This window comes from Echinococcus granulosus (genome assembly GCF_000524195.1).
Source record: "Echinococcus granulosus chromosome Unknown EG_S00005, whole genome shotgun sequence".
Taxonomy (NCBI): Eukaryota; Metazoa; Platyhelminthes; class Cestoda; order Cyclophyllidea; family Taeniidae; genus Echinococcus; species Echinococcus granulosus.
The window spans coordinates 1,697,262-1,725,239 of NW_020170385.1; the positions used below are offsets into that span (position 1 = coordinate 1,697,262).

Below are 27,978 nucleotides of genomic sequence, written 5' to 3' on the forward strand. Positions count from 1 at the left end.
CAATGAGAACATAAAAAAAAGGAGGGTCATGGTTCGTTTCCACTGAATTTTCGTCGCTTTCTACAAACCACTCAATCACAATACTACATTGAAGCCTTGCTTAAATAACAACAGACTAAGCCAATAAATGCCTGGGGTTGATGGCCAGCCATGCCAAAAACATTTCAAAGCCAATCATAGTAAATGGTATGGGAAAACTCACAGCAGCTCTAATTCGAATGTACCGTACGATGCATATCTCTTATTTGCTTGCAAGCGTTACATTACAACGGCGCCATTCTGTAGTATCTGAGGTGCCTGAAAGCACACCAGCTCACGTTTTAGTTATCCTCTAGATAAGGGAATAAATAATTTGTCATGTCAAAGAATTATATCTTTGATAGTATAAGTCATTTTAATAAAACATTCCAGTATATTTCTTTTGGGAATTTGAGTACATTTGGCAGTACCAGATATGAGTTGCCCAGATAAACATTGAGGGAATATCAGGGAAGACTCTTATTTAAAAATTGCTTAATTAAAATTACAATAAAAAAATTTCCGCGTGTACTAGAGGACTTCAAGATTGTTCTCAAAAGTACCGCTTCTTCAACACTACGCTTGCTAGATACAACACCACTGAATTCTTCAATTCCTATTAAACGTTCTCGTTACCGGCGAAGACTGGTTGATGCCATAATAAATCGCCATGAGTTCTACAGCACCTTACGAGGTATTTGTTAATGTGTGGAAGCATGTTCGTTAGGGTCCGCCATATCTTGTATCAATTTGACATTTGATTCACACATTAATCATTTGCTCAATGGCCCTGTTGTATTCATTTGGACCTGTCACCTATAATAAAGATGCGGCTATATTTTATACCTAATGGCAGACGGACAAATGAAACTCCCTGTTCTTGCTCTTCTATAGCATTTCTTATCTTTAAATAAGCGCTTTCAGAAAAAATTCTAAAATGATTCTTAAGATGATACAATTTCTGCCTGCTCGCAGTATAATACTCGGACTGATTATGGTAAATCTAGTCAAATATTACATAATCAAAACATCCACTTGCGTAAACTCAGGAGTACCGATCCATTGGAATAAAATTAATGAATTCTAATGTAATCGGGCTTTTTTGCCGTTTATATCCACGATGAAATACTTTATTATTTCTAATCAACTTATTTATCTCCCTAGTACTTTTCGGTCTTTTAATTGATACGGGTGAACCTGAAAAACCTCATTTATTTATTTAGATGAATGTACGGACTGCGTACTATAAGTATACAGCATAGTCCAATTGACGAATAATTAGGAGGTGCAGGTTGCCCGGATTTCGCGATCCACCAATAGTTTTGATTCTACCAATGCAATAGTTGGCCTCACCATTGGCTCAATCCCCGTCCAGTGGAAATTGGGGTAACGCTGCTGTGTGAGAGCAGTTTACCCAAGGCATTATTTCCGCTTGCAGATTCATGGGTGTGAGAGCAAAGGCCTTCTGGAAGGCCTTTTCCACGAACCTCTTTGACTATGAAACACAAAAGGTTGTGCAGATTAATTCATTCAAAATCGGCTTTACCTACCGTCTGATACAACTCGGGATTGTGCTCTACGTTGTGTTCTGGGTGATGTATTATGAGAAGGGCTACCAAGCCTTCGACGAAGCTGTTAGTGGTGTTACGGCTAAACTCAAAGGCATTGCTTTCTCTAATCGCACAAAGAGCAATATTGGGGCAATAGTCTGGGATGCCGCTGACTACGTCATTCCGCCTCAACAGCGCTCTGCATTTTTCGTGATGACGAATCTTGTTACAACTTCAGGGCAAACACTAGGCACTTGTGAAGAGTCCCACGATGTTGCCGGCAACGACTGTAAGTCGGATAAAGACTGCGAGGCTGGTTGTATTGTGATGGTAGGCAGTGGAGTCCAGACTGGAATATGTGTCCCATCAACACGTAAGGCCAACTTAAGCGTCTGTGAAATCTATGGGTGGTGCCCCACCGAACACGATGTTCTTCCAAATGATTTCATAGTAGCCAATGCCCCCAATTTTACTGTGATGCTTAAAAATAGCATAGAATTTCCACAATACCATGTAAAACGACTCAATATTTTAGGCTGGATGGATAAACACTTCCTATCCACTTGTCGATACAACCCGAACAACGAAAAATTGAAGTATTGTCCCATTTTTCGTCTTGCGGATATAATGGAGTACACAGAGGCGGAAAATAAACAAATATGGAACAAAGGAGGCATGGTATCAATTCACATTGAGTGGAACTGCAATCTGGACTACAACGAGGAGCAGTGCCTGCCGAAGTACATATTCCGTCGGTTAGACGATTTTGACAACCCTGTGGGAAAAGGATGGAATTTCCGATTTAGTCATCACTATATGGAAGGTAACGTGCGAAAGCGAAATCTCATAAAAGCCTATGGAATACAATTTTTCATCACAGTCTACGGTAAGGGTGGAAAGTTCCATTTGCTCACATTTTCCATGAATCTTGGGTCGGGGCTTGCTCTCCTCGGTATTGCGACCGTACTATGCGATACAATCGTTTTGAAGATAACCAGGAAACGTGAAGTTTACCGAAGTGCAAGGATCGATCTTGTGGCACAGATGCAAAGGAAACAAAAGAAGGCCCATAATCCTCGGATCAGGATCCGACTAAACAGGGGCAGAACACTACGGCATGAAAGCAGCTTTCCCGTGGTCAGCTCCTCAACATAGTTTGAGGGATGAAACCTGCTTGTGTAACGAGAGTAATGCATTTACATGCTCCGCAGCAGTCTAACTATACAATGCATTTGTAATGATCGTCTTATATATGAAAGAAATTTACTTGGAGGAGACCACATCATGAAATAGTTTTGACTGCACATATATGCATTTTCCATCTCGGTAGACATAAAAATATGTCCTTTGTGGTAAATCAGAGCAAATTATAAGATTCTTAGCAGAAAGATTTGCTCAAAACCATAGCAGGTAGTATCGCTAAAAAAGTCGAACGTTTAGTCAACTTTGTGCCCCTTTTTAAATACTTCAGCGTACAGAACCTTTATTTCAAATGTTTGCAATCATCCAAATCATCTTTCGGTGAAGTCGTTAAAGTTTAATCTTAGCGATGATTGGATTCATGCCACCGAACATTTTCCAAAGGTCTCGAATTTGATAGTTCAAGGCACTGCATCTTCTAAGAGGGTTTGTTTAATTTCAGTGCCAGTTTTTTCCGGTTCATTCGATTATTCATGGAAGGTTTGGAGAAATTAAAACATCCCACAAAGGGGACGGTCAGATTTCTACTACGTCAAATAACAACTACTTGGACCCTGTGGTAGCATTTCACGAAATTTGCTTCCCTTTTCATGTGAAATCCCAAGACTAAAACATTTATTTTTTAAAGTAATTTGTTGAATGCTTAATATATGACTCACGAAAGGTTCACTCATTTTATCTATTTAAAGCCACTTGAATCGGTAACCTCGGGAGTTGGTATAGTTACAAAAGCTTGGAAATCTACAGGACGAAGAAATAAAGCAATAGTATTTCATTTTCGAAGAGACGCTAGAATCAATCTGGAGCCCAAAAAGGGTACGCCAAAAAATTTAGACAAATAATGAGTAAGAGCAGAAGGAATACGATTTTCTTCTTATCGATACTTACCACACCTGATGGATAGAGCCAATTTCAGTTTAGGAAATGGCGCTTTGGTGCTTCGTTTTTATGATAGGCGTTCAATGGCTGAAACCAAAAACAGTCGAAAACCACCGTTGTCTAAGAATAACCTTGCTTTAGTGGTGTGGTGATTTGATAGTTTAATTAATGGTAACCTCAGATGCGCAGGTACTAGGGTGTTTGCAAGTTGCGCTTTGGGGCTATGCCAGTGTCCTCCCAGCCCCCCTTTACATTTTTACCGGACACTTTTCCAGAGTACTTTGTCTTATTACTACTTCAGAAAAGACTCAACGCTGCAAGGAAAATTATTTGTCGGCAATATCCTCACTTTCGGAGGCCATACTCACGAGCTCCCCAGCCGGCATGGTTTGAGTGGTAACCAAAGGCATTTCCACTATTGTAATAGTTTTTTGCCACCTCACGGCTATTTATTCAACTTCCATTACATGTTTCGGATTGTATAACACACAAGATTACGAATAAACCTAATAAGGCTACTAGTTGAAAAATAAAGACTGCAAAAACCTCAAAGTTTGCACTCACTCAGATTTTCATGAAAAAACGAAAAAGATTATGCCTGAAATGATTCAATAGATCCCCCCCCCCTTAACTCAACGCAACTCCAAGATAACCGCAGTACTCAGTCACGCCCACAACCACAACTTAAAATTGATGTTAGTTACTTCTAGTGATAAATTTAAAAACAATGTGCCGAGTTTTGCAATAGTGGATGCTTACAGGCATCGCTACTTACAGAAGAGCTAGATGGTTCATAAAGCTCTAATGTAACTACCCAAGGAACACTTCTTCCTACTATCTTGATAGCAAAAGATTGTGCCACAATGAAACTAAGATTACCCATCGGGACCACTAACACGGCACAGTACAAAACTGAAGCTGGACGAAATTAAACTCTCCGAGAGTAAGCCTACGTAGAAACAGCAAATTCCAAAAATACCCTAATGGAGGCAAACAGTTGGGGCCCAGAGTGGTGCCCTCTTCAACAGTGACACTACCATATTATTTTACGTCATTTTCTATAGCAAGTATTCGCGTTGAATGTCTCAGAACCTAAAAATTAACAACCGTTCAAGCAAAAGTTATACCGACCCGGTATGGGTACGACCACGCCGGTTACAAGCAGCCAATACACTCAAGTCTGACGCCCTTGCACAGGTTTAGCATCCCCAAATAAAAGTCCAACTCCTCCTACCGATCCCAGGCAAATTAATATAAATAACACTCAGGAGGAATTAGACTTATAAGGTAGCGAAATTAAATCAGTGTAGCCAAACTACCACATTTACAGAAAGTTGAAATCCCGTGAAGTGATCACAAAGGCTGCCTGAAAAAATTCAATGAATGGTTTTTACAGCAGTTATCCTGTACGTTGACAGTTCGCAACGATAGCCAACAAGCTCGACATGCCCAAACCACAGCAATAAAACAATCACGTCAATTTAGCAACAATCATAAACTTCAAGTGCCAAATTGCCATAGTTGTTGGAATTACTCTGTCGTAAAACAGAGAATTAAGTAACAGAACAAGCGCACAAATCTAATGTGAACATATTTACATCAATAAAAAGCGAGAACGAAGGCACCTTCGCGGCATTTGTTAAACCAACACAGATTCGTAGCGAGCAAAGGCCTTAGAGTTCACCATGCGAAGAGAGGCACCTATCTGACGACCCGGTCCGACCTCGACAGCTCGCGGAAAAGGAGCACCCTCAGGACGACTGAACAACGCGTGCAATGTCTGCTCCCAGCACAACGGACGAGTTATCTGTATGAAATTAACAGTTCAGAGATGCAAATATGTATGCCGGTCTCAAATCATTTAAGGGATCATTAAACTCTAGACTAACAAAGTATCTGAGTAAGCCTATTTCAATCCCTCGACGTTTTACAACAAAATCCTTCTAGTAAACTACATCTGCGCGCCGACGCACCTGTTTGATGAGACGGAGTGAAACCGTAGAACCCTTTCCATAGGGTTCCGCATCGACATTACTGACAACAGGTATGCACGGAGTACGAGCAGAACCAACACGCTGGAGAGCATGTTTCAAAGGTTCTACTGCAGGAAGCATCAGAGGTGTATGAAAGGCACCTGCAACATCGAGCCTTCTAAGAGGCCCCAAACGAAATTGTTGAGCATGTTCCATGATATAATCCAATGCCTAAGGAAAAATTATTAAGCACAAACCCACAAGAAAAGTATACCTCCACCGAAGTTTTGGGGATAAAAACATCTAAAATTCGTAAAAGACCAACAAAGCGCCTCACTGTATCCACTTTTGGAACTTAGAGGTAAAATAAGTAAAATTTAGCTGTGCAAAGCAAGGCAAGGGACCCTACCTCATTATTCCCCGCAATAACCTTACAGTCGGGGCCAAGAAAACAGGCGATTTGACAGATGATTGGGACACTTAGTTTCAATTCCTCTTTACAATAATTAATTGCAGCAGATAGAGCCGTGCGAAGTTGAGAATCGTGTGACAGATAAACAGTTAACATTCCACCAGGAATTAGATCACAGGCACGCTGCATCGCCTCAGCGCGCACGCGAATTAGGTGCAAACCTGGTTGGGAAGACATAAATAAAACGGTGCTCAGCTACAAAACAGCACAACGGGTAGAGCAAATTAAGAGGAGTCACCAAATCAGTACTGCACACCGGGAAGCGCACACCCGAGCCTAGAACATGGTACTCTCAGAAGAAGTTACCGAAGCATCTTTCATCTCAAAATCCAAGCCTAAGACAATAAAACCCGATTCCTAGCATTATTTCATTTAGCTTAATCCCCGTATGTACAACTGCAGCCGACTGAATACCAACCAACACATGCAAAAAATCAATCTTATAGCGGAAACTTTTATGAGGCATGTAAAACGAACATAACCGACCTTCTTCAAACGTATAAGCACCAGCATAAACTAGAGCCGCGATTTCACCGACACTGTATCCAGCAGCTGCTACACATTTTTCCACCAACTAGACAGGAATTATATTATGGTTTACATACTTCGGGGGAATCCACCTGCAATTTTTTTGCCGCGGCTAACGAAGTAACGTATATAGCTGGCTGACAATGAATGTTCTGCTTGAGTTTCTCAGCTGGTCCCTCAAGACAAGTCCTCAGCAAATTTGTCCGCAAAATGGAGCTGGCAGTTTCAAACATTTCCTTTACTCCTTTAACTCCAATGAGATTTTTTGCCATTCCAACGAATTGGGAACTCTGACCCGGGAAAAGAAGCACAGACGTTGACTCAATGGGTTCCTGGGATGGTCTATCATGATACTGACACCATGCATCAGGCCTTTGACCATCTTTAAAAGGCAATGAGGGTGTGTTATGTGACGATTGTACTACTGAAGAATAGTTCTGAGTCAAACGCACAGCCAACCCCCTCCGCAGCATATCGTGCAACCACAAGCAGCACAGTTCGGCAACAAGGCTCTAAACACCAAAAATAAAGTCCAATTAAACAAGTACCGGCAGGAATTTCGCAAACAGGATGCAGTCTCTTTTAACTGTACGAGCAATCAAGTATGCCAGAGTATTTTAACAAATAAGTCAATTTGAAGTGCTTCAAATTTCGCTTCCAAAAGTAGTGCAATGCAAGACGATTGAGCACAAAAAGCAGAAATCAGATTGTTTATTATTTCATATATAATAAAATGTAGACATTGGTGTCTTGCTAAGGTCTCTAAACTATTTCCGGTATTTCATGTTTTTCCGCCCAAAATAATTTAGATAGGATTCAACCATACTCTTCTTGGCAGTAAAACTTCTCAAATGTCATTGAAATTTTAAAAATGGTAAAATTAAGTGTATGTTAAAAATGCATAAGAATATGTTGCTAGCCTGATGGCTAAATATTCTTCTGGTGACCGATTAATATGAAGTGATATGATGTTTTTACTAGCTGTATGTTCAATTATGGTGCTACTTGGGTCTATGCTCAGTGCTTCTGCAATGTGGGCTGAACTTTGTGTTGTGCCAGCCCTTGCGCTCCCCCCCCCCCTCCGAGATCACAGATGGAGGGCATGTATGGTGGGTTGGTAAACCTGCGAATACGTTTGCCTCAGCATCTAACAATAAAGTTAACCCCTTGGTATTCACTTCGACCCTGCGTCCCCTAAGAATGGTATCGACAACCGAAGTGACACCAGGCTTAAACCATCGAAAAGTCTATTACGGAGCTGTGCGGGTTAACTACATGAAGATGTTTACATGAACATTCGGCATTCCCACCGTGCCTCTACCAGGATGACTGCGTCGTACAAAGCGGCAAAATGGAAGAGATGTGATGCATCAGCCCTATACAATCTTTAAATAGATCTGCTTTTGGACTCAGTTTCTCAAGACTAGCGACTAGCATACGATATCCCGTCTTTGCGAAGCACTGTGAAGCTAAGGTGCTTCCTCCCTCTTCCACGCGTTTCATAGATAGGACTGAACTCCGGATTCTGTGGGATTGTCAAGGTGCCTCAGTGACATTTGGAATCGACCGTTTTCTCATATTTGAGAGAATTAAATGCCGATACTGCTTGGCTGCGGTAGTTTTCAAAGCCCATCCTACGTTGTGAAGGTCGACGTGGGAGGTTGGCCATCGTAAGCGCCGGTGGTGGTACGCAATATAGCGATGCAGTGAAGAATGTGATAATTTAGCAGTTTTTTTAGCAACGAGGGGGCTTTAGTCTTCAGGTTGTATTTCCGCTCTGCGGCAAGGTCTTCGGCCCATACTAGTAATCTCCCAGCCCTCCTGTACGTTACTAATATATGTTTTTCTTCTTTACTCTGTTTTATTACGATTCTGGCGGATGCTCGGGACTCTTCCAGAACATTAGTAGCATTCACCATGTAGTTCATTCAAATTCATCTTTTGCTTTAAATGCATTAGATTGAGATAAGTGATAATGAGGCAGCGAAGTAGTTCTTGTTGATTTTCCAAAGTCTCATTTGTGTTTATCAAGTTCAGAACTCCAACCGGCTGTTAGTAGATGAGCCAGTCTGCAATTTTCACGCAGAGCATTTGGGGGTGCGGCTTCTGCTTTTGAGTTTCTACTTGGTACTGTTTTACTCTCAAGTTCTACTTGTTATTCCAAGTCGCACCGTTGATTTGTTGCAGTTATTGTGACTACTTTCGTTTTTCAAGATTTCAAAGGAAGAGCACCTTATCCGAAATAAAACCTGCACCTTCTCGAATATAGATTTCAGTTTTTTCACAGACTGTGTGATTTGTCACTTAGATAAAATCGGTTCCAAATTAATTTCTTTTCCTTCAGTTATGTGTATTACAAAATTCATGTCCTTTCAGAATGGGAGCTTACTTTCACAGTGGATTTTACTTCGTCACACATTGGCTGTGTGTGATTTATTGCTTGGGCGGGATTAACTGCTTTCCTTGCAATCACCTGGGCCTAAAGGCTGACGACGTCGTCCAAAATGTTGCCGTGCTTCGTACCGCACGTTTCAAGCGTTCAGCTGAGCATTCTCGTCTCTCTTTTAGTGTTTATATGGATCCATCTTTTACGGGTTTACCCAATGACTCCGAAATAAGGGTAGTCTTCTTTCGTAGTCATCTCATCATTTAGTCTCTCATCGTGGATCCCGCCTTGAAATTTTTTGAAAAAGCGCTTTATCTTCGCAGTCCTCCTGTTACACTGGCCAATCTTGATAGGTATGCGATGCTTGCACCGGACATTCGCTGCTCTCAGATCTTGCAAGAAGGGAATTAATGGTTCTTCACAACTTGCGAAGGGTACAAATTCATTCTGTGCTTTGGATTGCGAGGAGGTAACACATTGCGGTCCTGTATCCATACCTCCTGAGCACTTGAACGTAAGCCATTTCTTTGAATAAATGTTTTCTACAGGGTCGCAAATTATCCAGTGACATTTACGATCATAATGAAATGGAATCACCTGTGAACACGGGCAGTTTTCTGCTCTATCTGGCAGCCAAGCGTACGAAAAAATGCACCAAAGCAGGTATTTTGGGCTACTCCTCCCACTGCCAGCGGGAAATGAATACAGACAGGTTCGGAGTTATTATTTCTCTAAGCAAATAGACCTATCGCGGGTTTTATTAACTTTTGTTTGAGCCACTCTGATCATCTTCGCGACTTATCACAACTGGATTACTTCGTTAGACATGAAGTGTTACACATACTGGTAACCATATCAATTTACTAAAACTGGTGTCAGGGCTTTTCACCTTCCTTATACGCTTTTTTTCGTGATGTTAATGGTACCCCTTTGACCCCTCGGCGGCCGAAATCAGGCATCCCCGCCCTCGGGTGGCTTAATTCAGCCAGGTCAGTCTTTACCTTACAGGTTGTGATAGCTCATTATAGCTCTCCTTCCAGAGTTACTTTAGTTATTTCTTGTCTATTTTAAGGGGCATTTACAAATGGAGTGAAAGAGTGATACGAACAAAGGTGCGGGATTGGCCAAGCGCACTTGGTACATTTCAAAGGAAGATCCATATGGTTGTCACGCCAACAGTCTTGGTATGTCCCTGTCCGTCTCCCTTCACCGTGCGTTCGAACCCATTGCTGCCCCTCCCTCAACTCATCTGTGCCTCTTCTCGCAGCGCTTCGCCCGCGAGTATTTCTCCTGTCCTCACCTGGAGGGCGTCGAGTTGGAGAACCAGGGTGGCGTTGGCGTTTCTCTCTCGCATTGGGAAATGCGCATCTTGGGCGTGAGCTATTCATAATCACCTGGGTGCTCTATGCATATGCCAGTTGATCATGTGATTATGAAGAGATGCGAGTGTGGAATAATTTTGCTTCACTTTCTATCTCAGTTTAGAACTACTTAAGCTAGGCTATGGGTAGAGAAAGCAAGGAATACAGCTAGTCGAAATTCCTAATTATTTATGTCTCGTATCACCAAGCTTCCATGCTCATTCAGAACGAACTGATGACTGCAACCTATACAAACGTATTTCGCCTTTCCAATTTGACCTTGGCCTTTCTGGAAGATACTGGGTATATGTGGTTTCACCTACCTTTTCGTTAATTTACGCGGTTATTTATTGCATGATTGGCCTTTCAGTTGGTATTTACCGAACTATTCTCTGGCCGAACACCTAGCCTGGGGTGCAAAACGTGGGTGTGTCTTCTCGACTGCAAGCTGTTATTCCTACATGTTGGATCAACTAGCTAGGTAGGTTTTTTGCAGTAGAAACACTATTTAAGTTACGTAATCATGTCAATTGATGCATTTTGTAGAGAAGCGGATATCGCACCGTTTTGTCTGACTCCACAGGATAAGCCTCTCGGTGATCTCTTTGTCTGCACTCCAGGCCGACGTAGTTTTGGATATTGTAATCTTATCCAAATGGCACGGAAATCTAATGCTACCGATAGTCACCCCATGTACACCTACTTTGGCAATACCTCGCGTCTGAAATATCAAGGAAGGGCTATACCACATGATTATTTCGGTAAAGTGGACCTTGCCGACTTTTGTCCCTTTGTTCAGGTTAGTTTTCTTATCTACTTATCTAGAATTATGAGCGCGAGATAAGTCATAACTGAAAGTTACAAACAATAACACTTTTAACGTTGAGTAGTGTTTCAATCCGTAAGTAGTAGTTTGGCCATCAATTCATAGCTAGGTGTCTTAATGCCTCTCCCTCTAGACTTCCCAACTTACCACTTTAGGAGGTGACGTGGTTAGACCCGAATGGAGCGTCTTCACGCTCGAGTTACTGTGGTGACCCTCGCAGTTCAAAAGGCAAGTGCTTTCTCTAGTTGCTGTATAAATGACCGAAGCGAAGTCCCATTAGAATCCCTCGTTCAACTCGATCTAGGTGCTGATAGGAGCTCTATTTCATAGTTGGTTTGAGCTCAGCAAAATCAAATACTATTTTCATCAAAAATAGCTCTAACGAACCTGAACAACTACAACTTGGAGGTTTATGGACCAAATTCGATTTGTCTGTCCATCGCGCCCAATTGGATTCTACTTGGTAAAAAGTCAACGGCCTACGAAGCCCCTGTTCGCGGAGCCGGTTGCTATAAAGTAGGTTCACAGGGACGCATACTCAAATTACACACGCGAAGACACCGTTGTTTTACATTCCAGCATAAGATTAAATTCCATTCTACAGCAATCAACATGTTATTTGCTTGCTAAGAGTAAGCTAACCGAGACCGCTTACCCTACTACAAGTAGCCCTGGGCGAACTGTGCTGCTTTCATTACCTACCTTTTATTATCAGTTCAAAAACAAAGAATACCCTGGTTCATGTTATCGGCTAAACTGAAAACCTAGCTTGACAATCACCGCAGTTGCAGCGATTGTATCAACACATTCGGCTTTAGTACCGATGCAGTCACAAGGAAGGAGGCTTAATAGTGGAGCTGGCCGGAGGCCTTCAAATTCTTTGTCCCGCCGGGGTACCGACAACCCTCGTAAATATTTCGGTCTGTCTCCGCGAGTCCGGTCTGACTGTTCTGGGCCACTTCCACTGTCCCGAATGCACTTCCTATTGCAGTGTAAGACGTTCATCTCATTTTCACTGTAACTATGGTGAGCTTTCGTGTACACGACATACTTTTGCTTTGACATCCCCAACCTACTGATTTCAGTGGCATCTACGCAAAGAATGACCAATCAATCTAACCAAGAGGGTATTACCATGGGCCATTATTAGACCATAGTAGTGAAGGTTCTTTATATTCCTAGTAATCAGCATTCATTGTGTTCCCTATGCGCCATCCTATTTTCTTATTATTTAGACGGCTGTCTGTTTCTCACGCAACTCTTCCAAATCACCAGTGGTACGACCCTATCTTAAAAACGGGACAATGCTCTCCCAATCTCCAGTCTTTTTACAACCTTGCAGGGGAAATACTCTTGCTTCCATGTTTGAAGCCATTATTTTTGTGTTAACCTTCAACTCCATCAAATTCTGCTTCTAATGTGACCTTTGAATTTTGTGGTTTTAAGTGCTGTGCCGCAACGTGGCTTTGAAGGCCTCATGAAAATGACTTCAATTCTAAAATGCCGCAGTAACCTAACCAAATAATTGCTCATTCCACATATACTCCCGTCGATTAATGTCACTTGCAGTTTTCTCAACATCCCGATATACGATCCATGCAAATGTAAACTTCGCAAATCAGAGTGTGCGCCACTTGTTCATAGTTTCATTTCTCATGACACTAATTCAATATCGGGGAGCAGTAAACTTACGTACTCAGGTCCTTCTACTCGACTATCCGTCACATAGGCTTTCGTAAAAAACGCCGACAGCAATTGCATTTTCTTCAAATAGATGTTTAGCTCTAACTGTATTTCGCTGGGATGAAGGTCAAATATAGGGTAAGCACTATTGAATAACGTCTACTCCAGAAAACACTTTCGTGCCAACGACGTTCTCTGATGTAGAGGGTATGAACTAAGAGCATTACAATCTTAACGCTAATTTGATTGATCACAATTTAGCAGTGCATGACATGAGTCATTGGGTAATGTGAGGTCCCAATTACCAAGACATGTTAAATGCAGGTTGATGCATCAATGAAGATAGGAAATGTCGGAACCGTGCTAATAAAAGTATTTCAATAATTACTTAACATAGTTAGAGAGAAGGAGACTCGCGTTAGTGCCACCGAACCCGAAAGAATTTGTCAAAACTAGTCTTCGTCGTCCGTTATTTTCGGTTCGCTCAGCCCAATCACGGTCTGAATCAAAAGAGATATTTTCGAAAAGTCTCTGAGCTACTGACCTTGCGGTCTTCTCGTTACTACCATGTTTAAGTATCTCCACAACTTCTGCCGATGAAATAGGGCGCTCCAGATTGCGATTGCCAACGCATACACCATGGTGCGCAGCCATAGCCGAGTAGGCTGCCTCCACGGCACCAGCCGCACCCAGACAGTGGCCTAGGTGGCCCTTCACTGAGTTCACGTGAATTGGTTCACTGTGACTTCGCTTTCCGTAAGTCGCTATTAGCCTGGCTACTGCCGATAACTCGATGACGTCTCCCACAGGCGTGGATGTCGCGTGACAGTTTATGTGACCCAGCTGAATTACAAACAGTGGTAATCAGTGACGTGACTGGAGTGAGGGGGGAACAAGAAAACAACGCGTAAATGAATAGTAAACCATGGGTATTTATAGTGGTGTTTTCAGTGTCAGAGGTACCTAACGGTAATGACTGAAATGCTTAGCATAACCGGTTTGTAAAACTCAACATTTTACCGCTAACGGAAGCTAAAATGATATTATTAAAGCTGTGGGACTCGGAAATTGCATTGGTTTATCACTCGAATCAGAAATATGGTACTGCTTACCTCATCAAGGGAGTCGATACCAGCATCGTCTAAGGCGGCCTTCATACTTCTAAAGGCCCCGTCACCAGATGGTTCAGGTGAAACCAAAGAATATGCATCAGCTACGAAAGCAAAGTTCAAACAAATGCTATTCTTACTGACAAGCTCGGTAGACTGGAAAGGGTTGGACTCTAACATTAAGTTAAACCAACAGGTGGCTCTTAGTAAGCCGTAATGAAATCATACAAATTAAATGGAAACATTAGGACAGCAACAAGGCGCTCAGCCGGAAATCGAATTCAAGACCGCCGAATAACAAAAGGACGCATGAAACTCGGAGACCTTATACACATACTCACCAGATCGCCCGAATCCAAGAACTTCTGCAATAGGTGGCTGGGCGGATGAAGAAGTAGGTGAAGGCCACGATTCAAGTACGAGGGCTGCAGCACCCTCTGCCATGACGAAACCGTCACGGGCAGCGTCGAAAGGTCTAGATGCACGTTGTGCCTGTGTCTCCATTGACAATGCCCGAATACGCGAAAACGCCATCAAAGACCATGGATTTAAGGGTGCTTCTGCGGCGCCAGCTAAAACCATATCTGCTTCACCATGCTGTACTGAAAACAGACGCATAAATTCAATCCATTAAGAAAGAGCAAGTGATGGAGGAAGAGAAAGAGGTACTCATTCGGAATGCCTCTCCAATGGAGTGGAGGCCGGAGGCGCAGGAGGTGCTGCATGCCATGTTGGGACCACGCAGGCCCCAGGCACGACTGATGTGGGCCACGGGCATGTTGGCCAAGGTGCGCGGTAGCACATGCGCACCCATGCCGGCGTAACCGTGTCTGTCCACGCGCGCCTGGCTACTCAAAATCTCAGCCACGCCCTCCAGACCTGTGCTAAAGTAGGTGCCTACAAAAAAAACCACATAAACATTGGCCTTCCTACTGATTCACTGCGAATCCTCAAAAGTTAAAAATATGACCTGGAACATACTAGGCTATGAACACCAAAGAAAATGTGGAGATCCATTCAAAAATTGGGTTAATTCGGCAGGGCATCAATGCCATTTAAATTATAGCTAAGTGCACAGCTTCAGTGAAGATTCAATTATTCTGGTGAATAGAGAGTGGTCATGATGTCTTTAGGCGCAAGTTAAGCAGTTCATGTTAGCGAATGCACCGCATCATCTGCAACGTAATTTGGGTCCCGCATTTGGGAAAATCATAACACAAAAAAGCGCACAAAACACTACTGACGCACAGGTGATCAATTCGAGAACTTAGATAGCGAATACTTAAAAGACCTGAATAACCTTTTATGTTTGTGGTAAAACACACGCGAATGAGGTGATGAAAACACGACCATAGTTCAGTGGAGCCAAACTCACAAACAGGATCCACCTCTAAGAAATACCACAACGATACGAATCTCGAAGTGAAATTACCCGCACGGTAGCTAACATCATTGAGTACAGAGTAGTTTCGGGGAGGCGAACCGGAATGCTGAGGCAGCCATCCAGATTGCTTGAGTGCCTCCTGAGAGGCCAACATACCAAGCACACTAGCGCGAGACATGGCTCTGCGATCGATCTGTCTTTCAACACCAGGAAGAAAGGCCTGCTCTTCCTCTAGTAGACGCCATCGCGATTCCATTGCTCCATTATTCACTCTCCCACCGATGCGACAAGGCCCACCAGCACAGTTACCTATGCGAAGAGAAGTTTGATAGACACATCATAGGTAAAGTATTTGACAAGTGGATTGCAGCACTCCGTACCATCGAGAAGGCCAATCCCACAATCATTTCGCAAAAGATGCATCCAGTTTTCAGACACTGTCACACCAAGGCATGATACCAATCCAACGCCACGAATTACCACTCTTCGAGACTTTTCCAACATACCAAATCTAATTTATTGCAATTTAAAACGAACACATTGATTAAAATGCAGTCAAAAGCAATGGAACGTTGGAAATTCACAAAATTGCAACTTGAAATCACAATATTTGCAGTCTGAATTTAACGTACTTGAATATTGTCATGAAAAAGAAAAACTTTACATAATTTTATTTTCAGTAAATGAGATGAGTGATGGGTGTACAGGGCACTGCAGGTGATAATACTGCTTTTACAGATTCGATAAGGGAATATATAACATATTTTGTGGAAGGCGTAATGCGGAAATATTCAAATACTGATGCGCAAAAGAAAGAACTGAAGGCATTTTAAAGCAAACAAACATATGTGAACAGAACAAGCTTATAAATGCACTAATCTTCTTTGTCATCAAGGGACTTTAGCTGATCTTCTTTGTAAGCTAGAATAATAACACCTATAAGAACTCCGTGGACCATAAGTACAGAGACGACAGCAGACGCAATGTAAACCGAGCTGTTAGAGAGATCAAAATATTCTAAAAAAAAAGTGAATGCATGCCACCTTACCTTTAAAAATACGGCGAGATAAAAAATAAGAAAATATCGGCAAAACAAGCATAAGGAAGGTGGCTGATAGAAGAGTCCTGGAAGTGTTGTATTTTTGACCAAGCATTCCCTACAAGAAAAAACCTAAAAAGGAGTTTAACTTCACCATATTACAAGGGTAGGATGTCTGCGGTACAACTGCAATATAACTCAAGTATGCAATAAGGAGTGCGAAAATGAGAGTTAATCTGCTTTAACCAAAAACTAGCAACAAAAACAAAAAGACGCTAAAACCGGCCCGTTAAGAAATTTTCAAAAACGAGTGGATGAAATAAGGTGGAGCTAGCTTGTACAGGAGGCAGCGCCCAGTGCTTTTAAAAAAAGAGGCAAGTGCTTTAATAGTTATAACATTTAGGATTGCCAAATAAAGCAAATTTATTAAAATATATTTTTAGACTCCTTTACTGCTCAAAGAGCAAAAAAAATTTTGTGCATAGATTTACTCGAGGCAGTTAACTTTGAAAATGCCACTCTCACATATACTAGGGAAAATTACTCGTCAATTGAAGGTTTTTTGAGTTTTACATGCCATGTGAATTACAAAAATAGTAGGCTCTGTACAAACTTGTTCTTAGACACGCATTTAAAAAAAAACTAATAAATTGAGTACTGAATTTTGCATTACTTTAATCAAATCTTCTACTTAGTTGCGTTGAGTAGCGTCAGGTTATGGTCACGGATACTGCAACGTGCAGGATGTTTCACTTTCGGCTATGATGGCGGGCTACTGAGGACTCTGAAAGTGCACCTTCGTCGGGATGGCTCTCCTTCGGTCCGTGGCGGTAGCAATCAGCATCTCAGTATGTGAAAAATATGTATTCTACCTAAGTCTTATGTATTCTGTTCTCAGGAAAGCGCTACGTTGATGGCAGCGAAATGCATGTCCAGCCATTGAGCACCCCTATCTTGATTTCTTCCACAGGGTGGTAAACGCCAGTGGGGCGGAAAAAGTGCATGCGGTGCTGATGGAAAATTTGGCTATGATTTCTTGCAAAAGGTTCGCAAGTAAAGTCTGTATTTGAAAGATACTTTAGTCTCATGTTGTGCAGAAAAGCTATCAGCAATGGAATTAATAACCGTATATAATATGTGTAGCTTCTAATCACTGCTGCTTACCATACCCGTATGATGATATCAGATAAGTTGTTGCGTAATACTCTATTTAATTCTCGACTGGATGTGTTTTAATTAGACAGATATAGCTTGGCGGCAGCCAGTAGGAATAATATGTCAAAGCGGATTAGAAGCAGAGCTGTTTAAAACCTTGTACTTTATCGTGTAACGGCTTGTTGGCCAGTGTATTTACGACTGGCTATTGGCACGTGTGGTGGCCGGTACACCATCCTCTATTACAGTTTCTTAAAAGCCAGAATGCCTAGATTTAGTTAAATTGCTAACAGAGATCAATTGAGTTGCTGATTAACATCTGTAGAGGTGTGCGAAAATGTAAAGACTGACATGGCTGGTTAGTGTGTGCTCATTTACAGTGGAGGTTACGTGCTATGATGGTTGTCCAACTCTCGGTTTTAATGAAGAGGGACTTTCAACTTGGCCATTGTACCACGCAAGGTGAGCTGGCCTTCTGGCCATGTCGGTAGCCCAAATAACTTATGCATGCCTAACATATATATTCAGTTCGAGAACTATGTCTTCTCTCGACTTCAGGAAAGTGTTGAAGGCTATCTTTCCTGGTTTCCACTGCTAGATGATAAACCTTAGCGATGCGAAAGAAGTACATATGTTGCAAATGGGAGGATCGGCAGTGACCCAGAAACAGAAAGGCTAGAATTGATGTCTACCCTCGGAAACTACTCCAGCCCCGTGTTTTGCAAGAAGCGACACTAGCCATGAACCATCTGGAACGGTGTCTTGGCAAGGTTTCCTTACCGCATCTGCATGAAGTTATCAATATAGCGAACTCGTGCTTTTCTAGATATGGCTGAATTTTTAACAGGGTTCAGTGACGTTGCGGCCAAGCATCTTCTCAGTTGCATAGAAATTTGGCGACTAGCACGGCCATCTCGTGGGCGTTTCCTTCGAACACTGACTGCGTTGCAATGTCTGACTTGGGAGATTGACCAAGTGCAGAGCTGGGGACGACGCTCAAAAGAGGAGAGGGGATACGTATTATGACAGTTGTTTAACTCTCGGCTTTGGTGAAGAGCGACTTTTGAACTGGTCATTGGGCCACGCAGGATGAACTGGCCTCAGGGCCAGGCCAGTGGCCCTAGTAACTGCTGTATGTAGGATATATATACACATATATGCCTTTAGCCCCAGTATTATGTCTCCTTTCTTTATCAGGGAAGTCTTAAGGCACTACAAATACGTTGTGAGCCATGACATAGGCCCCGGACCCTACTGTCAAAAATATATATTTCGCTTAGGTATTTTGTCCTCCTCTTTTTAAAAAATTTTGTAGGGTGCTGCATTTTTAAGTGCTAAAAATTAGTTTAAGACCTCTTAAAAAATTCCATATTTTCTTTAAAAATGGCGGTGACCTCAAGTAGTTATTTTATTGCTCAAGCACCGCTGTCCTTTAAAAATAAATATAAAAGTTAATATTTTTGCTGATTTGTTTAAAGTTTTCTTAAAGCGTGTGCCTTTTGGAAAAAGGTTCACAGGCGCTTATTGTTTCTTGCCGGCCTTGTGGTTTACTCCAGCTTCTCATTCGAATCTAGGCTGACGGTTTTTTTGGCAATATTGTTTTTCTTACCTTGCATCTTATGATTTACTGTTTAAATCGGCATTTAAGAATGGTATTTTAATCAGTTTTCTGCTTCAGTACTTTTGCTTGTTATTTAACATTCTAATGTTATTCTGTCCATCTCCGTATATTATGAACTTACTAACACCTGATCAGTGCCTCATTTTGGCTGTGCAGCATTGCATTTTGTCCCTGGTTTACGCAACATTGCTTTATTTCCGTCTAGAACGTATACGCAAGCGGATCAGATGCTTTCGGACCCCGGCGAATGTTGTAACAATTTTACAGATGCTGTCGGCGACGTATGCAGGGATTTTCTCAGGAATGTGTGTAAGAGGGGAAAGAAGTGTAAATATAAGCACCCCCTTGTTGCCTCGCCTTTGGACACTTCGTAAGCAGCAAATACTATCAAAAATATATTGCCATGTGTTTCAAAAAGCCTTGATTTATTTTGCATATAAGGTTTGGTTCTTTTATTGTGCCTCCAGCAGAACTGCTTTGCGTCATTGTATTTTTATGTACCCTAGTATTCCCAAAAATAGAATTCGTGCGTTCCATTCTTTCTTAATACAACCATTTTTACTCAAGTTTATCGATTAACTTGACTTACTTAAGTTATGGTCTTTTATGATTTGCCTCTCTTTGTTTCTAGATGTGAACCAATTTTCTGTCATGATTTTCAAAACGGGGTTTGTCGCAGACATTCTTGCAAATTTCTTCATTATACAAAAAAAGAGGAGGGGTTTTTTCGCTTAAATGGAGTTATTCCACAGCTTCAAGCATCTGAAGACGAGTCTTGTGATGTAGATACACCCATTTGCAAGGTTGGACATAATTGTCATATTTTTCCTAATGTCTTGTTATATTTCATGCTCTGTCCGGCCTATTAGCCACATTGGAAAACTCCGTATGTGAATGCTAAGTCAACACTGAAGCGTTCCGTTCTTCTTTGCCATACAGGGATTCGGTGTGCCATTGGATGGGCATAATACTCAGACACCTTGCTTTTTGACAGTTGTAGTGTTTTTGCAATGATGTTAAAACTTGGTAGTTCTCACAAATGTTTTTATTTTCTCTATCAATTGGTACGTTTTCTTTTGTATTATTGTCATTTTTTGTTTAATCATTAAAAGGACTTCTTGAATCACAACTGCCGCCGCGGCTCCTCCTGTAAATTCCGACATGGCAAACCAGTCTCGACCCCAAATACTTCTTCCTCTATTGATTCTGTCTCCAATAAGCCAGCAATTTACCATAACCCAGATCTTCCTCACTATACCAATCTTCCAAGTCTTCTGCCGCAGCACTGTTTGCAATACCCCAATGGTAGTGGAGATGCTGTTCCCCCACCACGTACCTCTGAGTCGGCCGTGGCCACGTCGGAGACGACGGCGATGGTCGCTGCAGCGGCTGCAGCTGGCTACCTGGCCATGCAGAAGCACGGTCAACATCACCAACACCAGTACCACCAGCATGGAACCGCAGTCCGAGGTTCTTCACCCGTGGATTCTCTCTCTACCTCCGCCCTCCCTCCCGCCTCCGCGGCTGCTGTGGCCGCTGCTGCCGCTGCAACTGCTCTCGCCACTACGCAACAGCACCAGCAGCACCATGCTCCTGTAAATTGTCACAAAAGATCAGCATCTATTAAATAATTTAATGGACTCCTCGTTATCGACTAGTCGGTTTTACTTACTGTTTTTAGTATTCTGAAACAGTGTTAACTGCTTCCCAATCCACCGGTATTCCGGTTATGCGGTCTATATTGGGGGTAGTGACCAACCCTAATGCATTACATCCACGCGGTTCGAATGATTCTACCTTTTGTTCACCAACTCCGCTTCAGTCCACCTCGATCCCTACTGAGACCGGATGCCAATACTATCAAGGGAATGATGGGCCTATGAGCGGTCTAAAATCTCATTTCTGCGTTAATTCAGGTAAAATTTCCCTTAATTTGCAATAACTATCACTTCGGTATTTCTTTCTTTAGATGATCAAGACTCTTCATCGGTTGATTTTAACTTGCCATCTCTCGCTAATCATTCTGCGAAACCCGCCAATTATGTGAATTCTGATCCTATAAAAAAACCAGTGAAATCTCACGCACCCTTCAACCAACACAGTCAACAGCAGCAAGATGCTAATACAGCAGCTGCAGTGGCGGCTGCAGCATGTTTCGGTAATCTCATCGTTTTCATATGTTTCTACCGTCCTACATTTGTCGTTTGAATCAATCTCTGGATTATATTGAGATATGCCACCGATTCAATAACATCGTAATAGTAAATTATGTGGGTTGCGTTCATCTTTTTTTAATAGGTGCTATTCTGTCTCAACCAGTTGTCGCCGCTGCAGCGGCTTCACACGCTGCAGTATCAAAGCCGACAGCAGGAGCTATTCTCTCTCAGGCGGTTGGTGGCGATTGTGCCCTCTCTTCGATGTCTGCGTCTCCCACTGCAATAGTTCCGCAGCCTTCTGCTAGCGGTGTGACACCTTCGGCACCGCCGACTGCAGTAGCTGCCGCAGCCGCAGCCGCTGTAGCTGCTGCCGTGGTCAGTTCAGCTGGGCCTTCAGCTGCCGTCGCTGCCATCTCCGCGGCGCATCTTGCCACCTCCTCTCTATCCCGTGCGCACTCGGCTACGCGTGTTTCCTGCGCTCCCCCTGGTACCAACTCGGCGTTAACTGCCGGCGGCAGGTGGCTACGTTTTTTTGTCCACCATCTTTTCTCTGTGTTGTTTCTACCGTGCATATGGCCTATGTAAATGCTTTTTGAACCGGCAGTTATTTAATTTCTCTACTTCAAAGACGCCTTTTGATAATCAAATCGCTCAAATCCACTGCCGCGTCGATTTCGATTTTTTGTGGATGCCCCCCCCCCTCAGCTTTGCAAACTTTTCAGCTCTAATATGCTTTTGATAACTTATCTAATATTTGGATTATGTGCACGAAACGAATCTAGTGAAACTTATTCTTTTGAAGTCGGTATGTTGCAAACATGAAGCCTTCAGGAGCTGTTGATTCATTGGGGGTCGGTGGTCGTCACAGGAGAGTTTGTAACTCTAACGAGACACGGGTGGATGTGTACGGTACTGATGAGGCCATGTCTCTCCACCTAAATGTGCCTCCGTCTCCGCCACCACCACCATCTGTGATACCCACAATTGGTGCTGCTGCTGCTAATCCTTCGCCGCTGGGCTCTTCTGCTGCAACAGCCGCTTACACTGCTACAATGACGACTGCTGCTGCCGCCGCTGCAATGGCTGCTGCAGTGGCCGTAGAAGAACATAATCAGAAGAAAAACGCCGCTGCGGCGGCTATGGCTGCATTCAGCGAAACTGCTGCACTTGCCGTACGTTATTACTCTCGCATCAGACTTCCCTTTGTTAGACCAACTTTCTATGGCACTGTTAAGTATGTGGTGGCGAATAAAATGCAGTTACGGCTCGTATTAATTTTTTAGCATGAAGTTCAAAGTATGGCTCGAATCACTGATCACGCCTCTTTGTCTCCCGAATCCCTACCTTCCTCAAGTCTTACTCCAACCACCAAATCTTCCCCCTCTGAGACACTCACCGTCTATCCATTGCCAACTGGCAAAACTGTGCCGCAGCGTCGACTGCGTCTTCCTCGGAATCGCCGCCAAACTCACTTCTCAGCTTTCGATGTCGTCGATGATGAAAGTTACGAAGAGGGTTATTTCGAAGATGAGGAGGATGAGGGAGATGAAACAAGTTGTACTGTGTTAAACCCTCATCAAAACGACCGAAAGTGCTCTAGAATGGGTCGGTCATGTTCTCCAGACCACGTCTTTGGGCGCAGCCAGCCGATCGTGGATAAACCACGGCAACGGTCTCTCTCCTATCCCACTTGTACTTCTCGTTTAGAATCAGGTGCAAGCAAGGAAGAGTCATCAAAACGACCCTATGTTTTAAGTGCCTCTTCAATACCTTTATCTCCGCAAGCTTCGTCCATCAACTCGGCAACTGGATCACCACGCGTGTATCGTGAATGTGGTCTTCCTCCCAAACGGCCTAAACTCGTTGCCCCGCGCGACGGCGGTCGTATTGTTCCCTCTAATTCATCGACTTACACGCGTAGGAGATATCATCATTTCCCCCGACGAATGCAACAGATTGATATGGAATCGGAGATGGACGACGAGGAGGAGCTCTGCTACGCTGAGGATACTGAGTTCTACAGTCCAACAGCTGTGGTTACCCAACCGTCTTATAGAGAGAGGTTGCATGTGCTCAAGTGCGAGAACGCGCGACTTAGGTTGCATTTGCAAAGAGTCGTTCAACAACGGAATCAACTGCAAATTGAAAATCATACCTTGATCAAGCAGAACTTAAAATTACGCAATCTAGGTTCTGCGAACAAACGAACGAATATATACCCCAATAACACTTTTATGAAATCGACGGCAACGGCCTTGCCTTCAGAGGTAAAGCAACGGCTTTTGCGGTCGCCCTCCCCCTGCCCACAACTATCTTCAGCATCAAAACACAAAAAATCTAGTAAGTTTTACGCCTACCAACGCTGTTATTCAGGATTGTAAGCGATTTAAGATAACGATAGTCTCCCATGCATTTATAAGCTGATGCTTTATAAGATGCCAACTACTCCACATCTGCTCTGTTAAACTATTAGTATTCTCCCTGACTATTCAACAATACTAATCAATTCATCACTTTGACATTCGATCCTTTGATCCTTCTTCATCTCATTAAAGTTCCCGATGTGCTTGTACTACATTGGGAAACGTCTAATTCAAACCTGTCTAACACTTTATTTGGAAATTTCTCTTATTGCAGTACCTCGAAACTCGTATGCACCGGCGAAGTGAGCATTAGAGAACCCAACTTCGGCAATGCGTATAATTTCGCTTTTTTGGCTTCAATCGTTAACAGTCTTGCAGCTGCCTTATTTCTGCTCATGTTCATGGTGGGATCTCTAAAGAATAAATTTTTTGTAGAATATCAATGAAGGGGTACCGTATTTTTCATTTATTACTTTCAGGGGACTTTTATTGAAATTAGCTAAACATCACCAGGGAGTCTTCACAGCCACAGCAGTAGGACGACAGCCATTATGTTTGCTTGACAAGTGTCAGCTCCATAAAAGTTTTAAGGATGAGATCGATGTTCAAATTTGAGTGTTGCGGTTGGTCTATTCAACGAGCCGAGGTAACTGAATCCAACAAATCGTACGAAGAATAAAGCACAGGAATCTTCAAATGGTATTACCGCGTGGGGAGGCAGATAATGGACAGGACTGTTATCCGTACATTTCAACAGGCGGGGGCAGTGCGTCAACGCCTTTTCCATCTCTTAGTAACTTTTCCTTGTCCATAATCCGGGCCGGAGTGTCGTGTTTTCAGAAGGGGGATGGTTCTGCCGAGATGTATCAGCAAGGACTGGCGAGTGGGGAATCTGGGTGACTGATCATGCTTATAGTGAGGCCTACTCTGGCATGCAAGGGGACCCATCATCGTTCTTCAGCTGTACCCTAACGCGCCAGCGGTTTTGCGTTTCCGCAGGATCCCTCTCACGAGAATGAACCTAAGACATATTAAAACCCGTTTTTATACCTTATTTTCAGCTAAGTGCTGAAGTCCCATGTTCTGTAATATGGCGCAGATTTCGGTATGCTTGGGATTGTCGACGCCTTGCTCCATAGAAACCTTGCGCCCCTTCGCCCGCGTAACACGACTATTTAAATAAACTGGATAAATGCATATCCATCTCTCTTTGTCAGAATGTCGCATCAAAGGTGAAAAGGGTTTCGGAGCAGTGAGATCAGAAGCCATTTCAAACACCCGATAAGAGAATGCGCGTGATGAGCGGGATTCATGCAAACAACAATATATTGTTTACGCCTTTTGATTCTAAAAATCTTTGTAAAGATAAGAAAAAAATATCTGCTTTGCAATTTATAAAATCAATTTTTAAACTCTGATTAGGCTATTTGTCTAGGACGGTGCGAAATAGTTCCAAAGCTGAAATATTAAGCAAATTCCATACATCTGTTTATAAACCTTTTTACATTATTGGACCCTCAAAGAATGGAATAATTGTAAATGCCATTGGAAAATTTTTATAAATTCTTGATCTCTATGCTTCTAAAATTTGCCTGTTTTAGAAACTGTTAGCATTTCTTACCACGACCTGAATCCCTAACCTGTCACATTTTAGCCTATTGTCGGCCTAATTGTCTAGTCGTGCTTCGTACTGGACTATTTTATCAACTTTAAAATGCATCTGCCTGTATTCATCCCATAATGCCAAAGCATTGGATAATACGAATACGAAAACCGTCTCTGAATGCCGCTCTGGTCGTGTTTGTTGGAGGATCCACGGCTTTATGCGCATGGTGGTTAATTAGGCGAATTTTCCCCGAGAAATCAAATGCGAACGAGGCGCCGTCTGACCAGTTCATGCGGAGAGGAATCGATTCTGGTATCCCACACCCATCACAAAATCGCTTTGTCGACGTCTTACCTAAATCTACCACAGCTGCCGTATCTAATCACAAGTCATGCGGAGTACTTTCTCGTTGTACCTCAGTTTCCTCGATCACCTCTCCTGCCGTAGATTGTGGAACGATCGGTTTAGAAACATTGAACAAAATTGTGGACCAATTAGAGGATTGCATGAGTAAGATTAGTTGTACAATTCAACAGTTTAAATCGAAAGATCCAAGCACTGATGTTTTCGTAAAAGAATTGCAGAGATTTTTAGAGTCGTCATATCTCTTAAGGGAACAATTCAAGCGCGCTTTTATTCAGGAAACTCCGGCATTTACATCCGAACTACATTGCGTCGACTCGCTATCTGACGTTGAAACTGAATCGTATTTTTCTGCTGTCGAGGAAGTTGACTTTTCCGAACTTGAACTTCAGATTTCATCTAATTTTCACCGACCATTCTATAGAAGTGCTTTGAAAGAGTTAAACGAAGGAAACGTCACTTTCAGGTATGCTTGTCCACGCGGACATAAATTGCCACATCTTCTAATTTACTACTATCCTTGCCTAATCTCTGTCTATGAATTTCAATGTATCCTTTCGAGTTGGTCCGTATCCTTTTGCTTACTGGTCTTCTTACCTTTTTATGGGGTCCTACAGGCGTCCAGATGATGCGTCTACCATTTGAAGCCGAAGCTGTTGTACCTTTTCTCTGTCTATTTACCATACTTTAGGCAAATTTCAGTTGCGTATCAATTTAAAATGAAGTCACTACAGCAGGTTTTCACAGATGTCTTCGATGATATGCTGAACACTGAATCACTTTTCTTTTGAAAGTATTGGGTCGTTTATATTTTGCAACATAATTCATGTTCTTTTTGCGCAGATCCCTCCGCACAGAAATGATGAATTGCCAATCGGATATTGAATATCTTGGGAAACTAATATGCGTTCGACGCGGGTTTGACTACATCCTCGCCCATAATGAACAGGTTGCTTGGCTTATGCAAGCTGGAGAGTCCTTAGCGTGTGGTGCCCTCGTTTGTCTTGGATGCGGAACTATGGATTTCGAAGAGGCTTACTTGTGCGTTGATTCTTTTTTTGAACCTTTGGGCATGGTCGCGAGTTACTTAAGTTTTATCATGTTAGTGCGCAACATCATCCCTGCCCACTCGTTGAGCCCTTAATTGTGAACTGGTTTTTGGGTTTTAGATCTCTACTTACATATTTAAATTCAACTAAGGACCCCGAGAATCTTGCGAAGTTTGCTGATGAACTCGCGGGCAAGGACGTCCGAGCAATAAACTTTTATGATATATTTTTCGATCGTATCCTCATAGACGCCCTTGAGAACCTGGGCAACCCTCCCTCCTCCATTCTGGCGTTGACGCGCAACACGTGGCTGAGCCCCGGTTTCAAGCGCTCCGCTCTTGACTCGGCCGTGTGGACTCTCATGGCTGCAAAGCGCAAGCTGCTCAAGTACCCAGATGGCTTTTTTTCACTTTACTACCGCGTAGTGGAGACTGTCGCATCCGCGATGGCATGGGGCTTTCTTGGCTCCGATGAGGTGCTTAACACTTTCTGTGAATCCGTTCGGGAAGAAGTGGTCACTTTTTTGCGCTCGCTCTTTAAATTCACCGACATTAATGTCTCAAGCGTCAACGGTAGTGCATCTTCATCTGCTTCCCCCGACTTTGTGGAAAATGAGCATGATTTCGAGGACGATGACGTCACAATCACTCCTGATGGAGATAATCGACCATCTCTCCGTGATTCCTACACGGGCATGGATTTCACCAGCATTGAGGCGTTTTCTGCGTGCATCTACTCCAACATCGCAACTCTCCATCGACGACTAGCCACCTTAATTATCAGCTTTTCGATAAGTAGGAAAACGCCCCTGCAAGCCAGCATATTTGAGGGATTAAATTTACAACAACCACCGTTGCCACAAAGTTCCGCCGGTGATATCGCGCTATCATGCTTTTGTTAATAAAATATATGTTAGATTTTGCCTTCCGGTTTATTACTCGGCTGCAGCTATTTAGTACCTTTATTTCATAATTATAATTAATACTATTGCTAGAACCCGATCTACTGTCTATTACATCGTTGCCTTTTACTAAAGGTTCTCATTTCATTGCCGGATCATTATTTGGTGTGAAGTAGCGCCGACTTGTAATTTACGACCATGACTGCGTCAAGGTATTGTTGCTGTACAGAGGCTTTACTTTTGTATTTCGTCGGACTCTGCAGAGTACTTGTCCACCGAGCAAGGCGACTCAACTTATCTACCACCAGTCTTGCTTTCAACGTAGTATCAATAGCGCGCCCAGTATACTAATATGT

General features: G+C 42.8%; 7 protein-coding genes across 7 annotated transcripts; 4 read left to right on the forward strand and 3 right to left on the reverse strand. All coding sequences in view use genetic code 11, as the record gives it.

Annotated features, from left to right (window-relative positions):
• Nucleotides 1–1,460: 1,460 nt before the first annotated feature.
• Nucleotides 1,461–2,723, forward strand: EGR_01440 (P2X purinoceptor 4; the record flags this gene model as incomplete). Its single annotated transcript, XM_024490689.1, has 1 exon — nt 1,461–2,723. The coding sequence occupies one exon, from the start codon at nt 1,461–1,463 to the stop codon at nt 2,721–2,723; it is 1,263 nt and encodes a 420-aa protein (XP_024355013.1).
• Nucleotides 2,724–3,992: 1,269 nt separating this feature from the next.
• EGR_01441 ([acyl-carrier-protein] S-malonyltransferase) lies at nt 3,993–7,093 on the reverse strand (the record flags this gene model as incomplete). The annotated part of the gene is made up of 6 exons (XM_024490690.1): nt 3,993–4,062; nt 5,297–5,454; nt 5,621–5,851; nt 6,030–6,253; nt 6,579–6,666; nt 6,698–7,093. 6 exons carry the CDS (start codon nt 7,091–7,093, stop codon nt 3,993–3,995), a joined length of 1,167 nt encoding a protein of 388 aa, XP_024355014.1.
• A 1,120-nt stretch (nt 7,094–8,213) lies between these two features.
• Nucleotides 8,214–12,611, forward strand: EGR_01442 (Leishmanolysin-like peptidase; the record flags this gene model as incomplete). Its single annotated transcript, XM_024490691.1, has 13 exons — nt 8,214–8,290; nt 8,997–9,240; nt 9,274–9,359; nt 9,397–9,520; nt 9,555–9,718; nt 10,186–10,381; nt 10,594–10,670; nt 10,738–10,848; nt 10,914–11,166; nt 11,365–11,497; nt 11,570–11,709; nt 12,012–12,185; nt 12,429–12,611. The coding sequence occupies 13 exons, from the start codon at nt 8,214–8,216 to the stop codon at nt 12,609–12,611; spliced, it is 1,962 nt and encodes a 653-aa protein (XP_024355015.1).
• A 649-nt stretch (nt 12,612–13,260) lies between these two features.
• Nucleotides 13,261–15,873, reverse strand: EGR_01443 (3-oxoacyl-[acyl-carrier-protein] synthase; the record flags this gene model as incomplete). Its single annotated transcript, XM_024490692.1, has 6 exons — nt 13,261–13,719; nt 13,989–14,089; nt 14,327–14,587; nt 14,655–14,882; nt 15,418–15,678; nt 15,750–15,873. The coding sequence occupies 6 exons, from the start codon at nt 15,871–15,873 to the stop codon at nt 13,261–13,263; spliced, it is 1,434 nt and encodes a 477-aa protein (XP_024355016.1).
• A 2,518-nt stretch (nt 15,874–18,391) lies between these two features.
• On the forward strand, nt 18,392–23,721 carry EGR_01444 (hypothetical protein; the record flags this gene model as incomplete). The annotated part of the gene is made up of 6 exons (XM_024490693.1): nt 18,392–18,538; nt 20,297–20,786; nt 21,154–21,342; nt 21,483–21,858; nt 22,143–22,512; nt 22,624–23,721. 6 exons carry the CDS (start codon nt 18,392–18,394, stop codon nt 23,719–23,721), a joined length of 2,670 nt encoding a protein of 889 aa, XP_024355017.1.
• Nucleotides 23,722–24,625: 904 nt separating this feature from the next.
• EGR_01445 (Signal recognition particle protein) lies at nt 24,626–24,972 on the reverse strand (the record flags this gene model as incomplete). The annotated part of the gene is made up of 2 exons (XM_024490694.1): nt 24,626–24,724; nt 24,754–24,972. 2 exons carry the CDS (start codon nt 24,970–24,972, stop codon nt 24,626–24,628), a joined length of 318 nt encoding a protein of 105 aa, XP_024355018.1.
• Nucleotides 24,973–25,443: 471 nt separating this feature from the next.
• EGR_01446 (hypothetical protein) lies at nt 25,444–27,947 on the forward strand (the record flags this gene model as incomplete). Its single annotated transcript, XM_024490695.1, has 4 exons — nt 25,444–26,138; nt 26,516–26,713; nt 26,842–27,515; nt 27,886–27,947. 4 exons carry the CDS (start codon nt 25,444–25,446, stop codon nt 27,945–27,947), a joined length of 1,629 nt encoding a protein of 542 aa, XP_024355019.1.
• Between the last annotated feature and the right edge of the window lie 31 nt (nt 27,948–27,978).